At 30.6% G+C, this 9,583-nt stretch overlaps 2 protein-coding genes across 3 annotated transcripts; one reads left to right on the top strand and one right to left on the bottom strand.

Annotated features, from left to right (window-relative positions):
* Positions 1-408: 408 nt before the first annotated feature.
* Droj2 (DnaJ heat shock protein family (Hsp40) member A4-like) lies at positions 409-6,339 on the top strand. Of its 2 annotated transcripts, none has more exons than XM_068775294.1 (8): positions 409-563; positions 800-1,071; positions 1,204-1,448; positions 1,665-1,823; positions 3,265-3,420; positions 3,555-3,726; positions 4,189-4,316; positions 4,836-6,339. In XM_068775294.1, the coding sequence occupies exons 2-8, from the start codon at positions 873-875 to the stop codon at positions 4,983-4,985; spliced, it is 1,209 nt and encodes a 402-aa protein (XP_068631395.1). In that variant the 5' UTR covers positions 409-563; positions 800-872; the 3' UTR covers positions 4,986-6,339. The 2 variants fall into 2 exon arrangements, with proteins under 2 accessions (XP_068631395.1, XP_068631394.1); XM_068775293.1 differs by having other exon boundaries at positions 865-1,071.
* A 202-nt stretch (positions 6,340-6,541) lies between these two features.
* wcd (U3 small nucleolar RNA-associated protein 18 homolog wicked) lies at positions 6,542-9,583 on the bottom strand. The gene is made up of 2 exons (XM_068775081.1): positions 9,456-9,583; positions 6,542-9,362 (listed from the first exon to the last, which is right to left on the bottom strand). Exons 1-2 carry the CDS (start codon positions 9,494-9,496, stop codon positions 8,096-8,098), a joined length of 1,308 nt encoding a protein of 435 aa, XP_068631182.1. The 5' UTR covers positions 9,497-9,583; the 3' UTR covers positions 6,542-8,095.

The following is a 9,583-nucleotide window of genomic DNA, read 5'->3' on the forward strand; positions in this document are numbered from 1 at the left end:
TCATTGTTTTCTTTTGAAAATATTGATATTTGCTTAAATTACTATCACTTATTATAATATATTTCAACTTATAATATAACTGTGATTTATTTTTTGTATATAATTCATGTAATATTCGTAAGCGTAGATTTAATCATGCTGTTGAAAGTTAACGGGTAAGTTATTATGAAGCACTCAAATAATTAATATTAAATCGAAAATATTATAAGTAAATTGAAACAATTACAAATATGATACATCAGTATGTTTTACATCTTTTATCGTTATTTATAAAGTAAATATTAAATTTAAAGCTATAGATAAATTTGTGCATTAAATATTAATGATAAAGGCGTATGCGTGAAATGAAACAAAACGTGGAATTTTCTAGAAAGAGCACGTTTTTGCGATCGACTTATGTATGACGACAAAACTGGTTAAGGTTCTCTTCGATCGAATCCAAACGTCATTTGTCTGCCGTGCGCTAAGGTTGCGTCTTTTGTCTAGCTTGCTATAATTGCAGTGACGGTTTTTCTGGAAGTTTGCGTATAATTAATTGGTCGTTGTGCAAATATTAAAGTAAGGTAAGAATGATTGAATATTTTTAATAATGACTTAAACTAACGTTATAATCTCGGAATACCTTTAAATTTGTGTTAATTTTAAGTTTACTTCGTGAGCCACCATGCTGTCATTTATATTCTATGGTTTCTAGAGTGTTTCATTATAATTTAAACTAAGTGTGTATCTATTTGGTTATAGATAGTTATGCGTCAGTGACGCAGTGTAATATTTATTTTTATAGTCCTATTAATTATAGAAACCGTCACAGAAGCAACAAGATAACTAATTAACAGTTATTCAAATTATAAATTATACACACAGGACTAAAAATGGTGAAAGAAACAACTTATTATGATATTTTGGGAGTGAAACCTACATGTACTACAGACGAACTTAAGAAAGCGTATAGAAAGTTAGCTCTTAAATACCATCCCGACAAGAACCCAAATGAAGGCGAACGTTTCAAGCAAATTTCTCAGGCCTACGAAGTACTTTCAAATCCTGATAAACGGCGGATTTACGATCAAGGTAAGAGCGCTATAGTGGATATTATGTGTATTGATTTATGTACATGACAATGTAAAAGTTATATTGTATTGTCGTAGTTAACAATACAAGATGTAAACATGGAAAAAAATAATAAAATTTAACGCTTTTTAGGCGGTGAACAAGCATTAAAAGAAGGTGGTGGAGGAAGTGGTTTCTCTTCACCAATGGATTTGTTTGACATGTTCTTCGGAGGAGGCTTTAGTGGTGGGCGGCGCCGTGGTCGTGAACGCAAAGGGAAAGATGTTATTCACCAACTTTCTGTAACATTAGAAGAGTTGTACCGTGGAGCTGTTAGGAAACTGGCCTTGCAGAAAAATGTTATCTGTGAAAAATGTGAAGGACGTGGTGGCAAAAAAGTATGAAAATAATGATTGTTAGACTATATACTAGTTTCGGAATATGTAAATCATTAACTATTCTATGTTATCAGGATCAAGAAAAGATTGACATACATTTTTTTGTATTTACTAATGTCTTCAATAAAAATGTTATCTGTACTGCAATATAATCACATGTATTTAGTTATTCACTTGATAACAATAAGTAACTATTAATTTATTCTATTTCCCTAGGGTGCAGTTCAACCATGCCCAACTTGCCGTGGTACAGGCTTGCAAGTGCAAATTCAGCAACTTGCACCTGGTATGCTCCAGCAAATTCAGACTGTGTGCTCTGAATGCCGTGGACAGACTGAAATCATTGATCCAAAGGATCGCTGCAAAGTCTGCCAGGTAAGTTTCTATGTCACATGCGTTGCATAATTATTCTTATAAAGCGAAATGTATTAAATATTATACAAGTAAATTTTAAACTACTCAGAAGTCACTCGGTATTTATGAAAATTGTATATGTAAAATTTAAACTTGCATTCTTATTTATTAGATAAATGATAAAGAAAAACTATTTACTATAAATTAAGCTTAATGTAATTCATACTGTGACCTGTGATATATATATATATATGCTGAATATTTGGTTTCTTATAACCTCAACTTTTATTAAAGTACTGGGAGGTTGCCTGCAATAGTGAAGATACAAAGGAAGTCAAAATCAAAGCATTATTTATTTGATACAATAATAAATTAGGTTTAGAAATAATTAAGATTAGTTGTCAGTTATTTTAAATTCTGCCACTAACTTTTTTAATATAACCTACAAACTACAAATCATGTGAGAAAAAATGACTTGTATTTACCAATTTTTGCTGCTAATAGTTTTCTTAGTGTTTTAATTTCTAAAATTGTAACTAAAATGATGACAAATGAAATGTAACACTGTTGGCTTTGAATTGAAAAGCAGCTGAAGAGATGTTTTTATTTAATTAAGGAAAAAATTTCTAACTGTTTTGGTAAAATGCAACATGAGCATTCCAGAATTTTATTCTTTTTTCATAAAATTGTTTTCAAGAAATTATATTCACCTGCCATGTCAAAATTTATTCATTTGTTTTCTGTCATTGAATTCATTTGTAAGTTTAATCGAGTCACTTTTGTTCTATGTTTTATAAAACAATGTTATTTATCCAACCTCTTTGTTAGCGAAATGTTACATTATTCCTAAAATAATCATGACACTAAATGACTATAAACAAATTATTTAAGTTTATTTTATATTTCTACCTGATAATTTTATTGGGATTATAAACATAATTACCTTTAAGAATAGAGATTTAATTATGACTAAAAATCTGTTGAATTTGTCTGAGTGTGGTAAAAGGTTTGTTTATTCACATGATAAGAATAAATAAGTAAATCATTTTATTCAAATTGTATATTTGTATCTTTGCATCATTATAATCTGTAGATGTATTTAATCTGCTACAAGCATAACTAATCTACTATCATAACAAACAGAACTTGATATTTAATTTTTCATTAATTCCACACTTTCTTAATTATTATGTTTAAAATTAGGTATACCAATGCATGTATTTAAAATAAGAAAAGATATTTAACCTGTAAATAGAAAAAAAATCTGTCAAACAACAATGAAGTATTATGTAATAAAATATATATGTTGTAATGTAATATGTGTTTTATAATATATATTTATATATATATATTGTAAAACAGTATCGATCTACAAATTACTACATAATTATTTGAATTTGGCATTTAATTAGTAAAATGGTTACTTATGTGATTCTATTTCTTGCAACTGTTTTACTTACAGGGACGAAAAACTGTACGAGATCGCAAAATCCTTGAAGTTCATGTTGACAAGGGCATGAGTGATGGACAAAAAATTGTGTTTAGTGGAGAAGGCGATCAAGAACCTGACATGGAGCCTGGTGATCTGATTATAGTCTTAGATGAGAAAGACCATGAGGTAAAAAAGAATTTGTATTGTTCAATTTACTTTTTTGTGGTTATTTGAACATAAAACATAAGTAATTTTAGTACCTAAATTTATAATTGTATTAATGATTTATTGCCACAATTGTGATTTAAATTTTTTTACAGGTATTCAAACGCTCTGGTAGTGATCTTATTGTTCGTCTAAACATAGAACTTGTGGAAGCATTGTGTGGTTTCCAAAAAGTAATCAGAACTCTAGATGATAGAGATATTGTAATAACTGTATTGCCTGGTGAAGTTATTAAACATGGTGATGTGAAATGTGTTATGAATGAAGGTTTGTGTTTTATATTGTGTAATTTAATAAATGTTTTCCTGTTATTGTCCTATATAGCTTTGACCATAATTATGCATGCTATAGCATTAAATATACTTAAGATTCCATGAAGTTGCTATATATGGGCAACGCATGATGCCTAACAGGAGCGTCTACCGGCAGATATAATCCATAAATTAAGTGTTAAAAATGAATAATGTAACAGTACTATAATTATTAAAAAGGCTGAAATAATTAAAACTAAATTAATTCTAAAGAAAGCTGAAATTAGACAATAGACTATTACATGTTTATAATACAGTGTTATTATTGTTAAGTAAGAATGTACATTATAAGCCTAGCTCGCTTAGTGTGACTAATGGGGACACCAGAACTAACCTAGGCATAACCAAGACCATTCTAACAAGAATACATGAGTGGCGGAGATTATTGTAACATAACTGATATTAATCTGTGTTTCAGGTATGCCCATGTATAAAAATCCATTCGAGAAAGGGCAACTGATTATGCAATTCTTAGTAAATTTCCCAAACACCATTCCACCGGAGGTCATTCCAGCATTAGAGAACTGCTTGCCTCCCAGACCAAGAGTATGTATCAAATTTCGTTATATATAATACTAATTAAACATAATTATCAATGTAAACTGTTTCAAGCTGTATCATGAATTTTAGACCAAGTTTAAAAAGGATTACTATCAAATAAAACTTAATAGCTGAGGATATTGGTTGTCACAGTGAAAGAAAAGAAATTTTAATCTTTTTGCATAAGAACATATACAATATTTTATGTAATCTGTTACTAACTATACATATTGAAAAGAATTTCTTTCATAATTTTTATTTATCCACATAAGAAATGTCTACCTGTATAAAATTATTTTACATAACAATAAACTTTTATTACTTAAAAAAAATTAAAACCTATTGTAACACTAAATGGAAGTTAATTTTGGTTTTTATGGATACATCTAAAAAGTGTTTATGTTTTTGTATAAAGTAAAAGAAATATTATTTGGTAGTCAAGTATAGAAGTAATAAAAGTAATTTTAAGGTTTGATTGAAAAAACCCACTTGTAAAAATAAAACGATGTTAACTTTTCTGTTTAGATTGAAATACCTGATATGGCTGAAGAATGCCAGTTGATGGATTTAGATCCGGAACAAGAAAATCGTCGACGACGAGCCCATCATTCTACCGCTTATGATGAGGATGACGAACATCCAGGAATGAACCGAGTGCAATGCGCTACTAGTTAAGATTATCCTAAGGCACCTAAAATGGACCTAAGTTAATTTAATATGTATCAACCGTTTAGAGTTGACTTGGTATTTAGAAAAAAGAAACTTCGACTTCATATAAATTAACTTCACAAACATTGTATCTTAACAGCATTTTATGTTTTAACAATGGGTAGCTGAATCTTATTGAGTTTTTAATATATACTGGATGTCTGATAACGTTACGCCGAAATCTTATGATTGGACAGGTAGTGACTAATACAATGACATCCTTTGATGTCATTTGCTAGCATTCTTTTAACACTGAATTTTGATAGTGTTATGAAACAAAGGAAAATTAGATTAAGATCTCTGGTCATAGTAAAAGAAGGAACGTCAAGAATGATGAGAATGGTAAGATTTTAAAAAAGTGTGACTCAGAGTTTATTAAATAATTTTCTTGTATTAGTTAGTACTTGTCTTATCATCTGGTTTCAACTTGACTTCATTTGGGAGCAGTTGTTGATTCATCACAAACCTACATAATTGAATATAGATTTGTGAAAAAAACTTATTAAGCATTGAAAAAAAAAACTAAAAATTTAACTTCTGGATATGGTACATAAAAACTTGCTTAATTGTGTACTTCACTTTTAAAGATCTTTTAACATCTAGAACTCATTATTATACTTTGAGAACTATTTATTGTTTTGTAGGAAATAATCATTTCATTTATATCATAAATAATTCTCATGGACAAACTCTTAGGCGTCAAAAACTGAAGAAGCCATTGAGATTCCCATTGTGACTGCCCCCCTAGCGTGACCTACTACTGGCAAAGTTTACGCGTCAACATTTTTCATCATTCCATTTTTTTTTTAATTTATTTTCACCACTACTTACTATTTATAGTTGAGAATATTAACAATAAAATTAAAAATAATTGGGGGACATCATTACACATGCAATCTTAAAAAAATATTTATGCAGTAGGTAGGTCCATTACTAAAAGATGTATTATTACATGTATTAGTAACATCCAATTCATTTCTGTGATTTTTATTATCTGGAAGCCATGTTTCCTAACTCATCATATAATATCATGTAATTTTATGCATTCTGACATTGCTGTTTACAGGTAGCAAATTTGAGTATAATGAAACTGGTTCTAGAAAATTTAGATTGTATTTTTGTGGTTTAAGTTGTAGAATATTTGTTTAACTCATATTGAACTTTTGTGTTGTTTACATGTATTTAGTTAAAGGTATTTTGGCTAAACGTAGTGTGATGTAAAGCTTGCTATGACTCTTAGGTAACTTGAGAATGACTAGAAAATAAACTGCTTAAATTTTGTCTCAACCTAAAAGCATTAAAATAAATGGTTCGTCTTGAATTATGTTTTCTTTTGCACAAGAGCACACTTTTATTCCTTTCCTTGTTCTTGACTTTCCATAAGACATAAACAGGCTACATCTCTGGAAGAAAAACTACTTAAGTTGTGGTAACAAACAACTTTATTATAACTAGTAAAAACATTTATAAATTTATTCATACAGAAATTTAGATAAGGTATATACGCCTATAAATGATAATTGACTATTCAGTTAATAGTTGACTTATAAAAATATTGCCTAAGGCAAGCAAAGAATGACTGTTTAAAAAAAAATTAAAAAATGAATTTTTAATTACTAAAGCTGAATGCCAATTAGCCTACTGAAGCATTTAAAGCAGTGATTCCCAAATATCTCGACCCTATATCGGCCCTATATAGGTCTATATCGACCCCTAGGGGTCTATGACAACCTGCAAGGGGTCTAGCGAAAAAAAAATTGGGGGTCCATGAAATGAAAATGGGGGGTCCACGATAGTGGATCTAAACACATACACTGATAGTACCTATTTACTTACATACTATCTTATAATATCAAAACATTTACATTATTTATAAAAGTACCTATGAAGTAAAAAAATTATTATATATGTTTATGAAATTGTGTAAGTCATAGGATGTTGGTATTCGCTTTGGTCTCAATACATTTTGAACTTGTAAAAACCTGAGAGTCGCAGTCTCAGAGCTTCGCTACCTTGCACTGACTTGTTCAATTCGTCACTCTATAAATACCAATGTGGGACAAACAAATAAATTTACAGGAAATCAATATCAGGTAAGTAGGGGGTCTACCCAACATGGAAAAACATGGCAAGGGGTCTACAACACAAAAAAGTTTGGGGAACTCTGATTTAAAGGTATCTTACTTTGTAACTTGCTTTCAAAATCTATTTTTGTACCTGAGAAAGAAATTCCTAGGTAGTTGATGCAGATTATTTTACTATTGTGACATAGTAAGATAATAGTCTGAAACTAAAAGTGTGTACCTCACTTATGGGAAAACCTATTGACTAAAATTTTGTGTCGTTAGCATTACCAATAAGCACAGAAGTCTGCAATTCGCACAACATCAGATGCTCGCTGGACGGAGATAATACACAACATGGAGCCCTTTCCTACCGGGGGTTGCTTTTGCTTGCTCCAGCAATGTGGCCGTTCAAAGGCCCTCTGAGCTCACGAGAGCCGTTTCTCTAACTATTGTGAACATTGACGAGAAGTTGAGGCCAGGAGTGACTGTTGTCTCACAGAATATCTGACCTAACACTGCTAGCTCATCCCCATGTAAAACACTCAACTGCATAGGCCTAAAATGAAACTGGCGAGTTAGTTATTTGGGTGTACAACACCATGATCCAACAACACCAGCTGGGTTTGATAAATTTTGCTACCACAGAGTAAAAGGCACATCCGAGTAGTTTTCATTAACTTGATTGGAGTTAGATTTGTTTGTTTGAATGTTTTCGTCTTAAAGGAGACAAGATTCATGGTGCCTATTGTACACCAGTAGAATGAATAGTTTATTGGCTTGATCAAAATTGACACTGATTTACTACATATCCTCCACTAATTGAAGCAAAGGAGTGGTAAACCATGTGGTTACCCAATAATAAACAAAAGTAATACTATTTACTTTATGGGTGATTTTCAAATAATACTTCGAAATGTTTAAGCATAACAATAATAAGCATTGAAGTTACACATATAAAACATGAACCATTACTTTATACATTAATAGGGTAAAATAATAAACAAATCAACTTTAATAATTCTTGTAATGTTTAAGTCTGTACAAATAAGCACATCCCTTATTATTACCAACTGCCATAAAACCACTGTTAGGAGAAAAACTAACTGTTTCCACCTGATATAAATTTGCCTGGTATGGGAAGTTATAAAATATGTGATAAGATGGCAAATGCGCTAATTTAACAGCATTAGGATAATAGCTTGAAGATAACGCTAGAATTTCTGAAGTACCATTGAATGTAACATTTGTTATTTTAGTTGTCAAATGAGAGATTGTTTTTATTGGTACAGGATTCAGTACAGTTTCATTTGTCATTTGGTATACATTTACAATTCCTTCTCCGCTACCTGTTGCTAAGAGTCTTCCACAGGGACTTGTAGTTATCTGCGATGCTGTGATACATCCTTGATCATAAAACTTTGTTAAGGCTTTAAATGAAGATAAATCCCATACAGTAATTTCACCTTGCACACCATAACAAAACAATTTATCACTTTGAGAACTGAAGGCAACAGACTCAATATTAGTGTTATGTTTTAATGATCTAATAAGTTCCTTGGACTTTGCACATATGATATACACTTCATCCAACCCATCACTTGCAGCAAGGAATTTGCCATCAAATGACAATTTAAATATTTTTGGCCTCTTCACTATTTTTGGCAACTGTATGAGTTTAGGTTCTGCTTTGACTAAATCATACATGCAATAACTGTGGTTAATTTTAGATGCAATGAAAGCATGTGAACCATCTGGGGTGAATTGAGCTGAAGTAACATTCCACTTTTTTAACTTAAAACTATGTAGCTTAGTATTAACATCTCCACTAACAGAAAACAAAGAAACAACTCCGGATTGGCCAGCAACTAGCACTACACTCATGGTGGGGTGAAACTCTAGACATGATATAATTGGTCCTTCATTACCTGTTTCTGTGTTTATTTTAGGAAACTTCTTAATTTCTAAAAGGTCTTTACGAAGGCTTGATTTTTTAGGTTTTTGCAAATGGCCCACAGTTCTCAGTAATTCATTACTATCTTTTTCGTCTTCTTTTTTGTTTAGTTTAGCCCAGTTTGGATTACCCATTAGAATTTCATACTTTTGTTTTAGTTTATTTGTATACAATTTTTTTTCTTTAGAAGAAACTTGGTTTGCCTCAAATAAATCATCGTCCTCATCAATCCACACAGGTTTTCGATCTTCATCTTCAAATTTCTCTGCGTCTATTGATAGTTTTTCGCTAAGTTTCTTAGATTTATTGAAGAGAAGTGACGATAACCTAAAATAAGCAATGTTTTTAAAAAATTAATGTCGTATCATATTATTACTTTAAAAATATGAATATAACTCAATAAAATTATTGTTTGCTTACTTTGATTCTTGCTCTTGGATATCAGATAATTTCCTCTTCATTTTTGTATTTTATTTACGAACCGAAGATTAAAAAGAAATGTTAATAAATTCGAATAAATGTGTGAATGTGAAAATGTCACTCGTGGT

The sequence above is a fragment of the Battus philenor genome, unplaced genomic scaffold, assembly GCF_028537555.1.
Source record: "Battus philenor isolate CCGP_79_NKW_IND1 unplaced genomic scaffold, ilBatPhil1.0.hap1 SCAF_8, whole genome shotgun sequence".
NCBI classification, from domain to species: Eukaryota; Metazoa; Arthropoda; class Insecta; order Lepidoptera; family Papilionidae; genus Battus; species Battus philenor.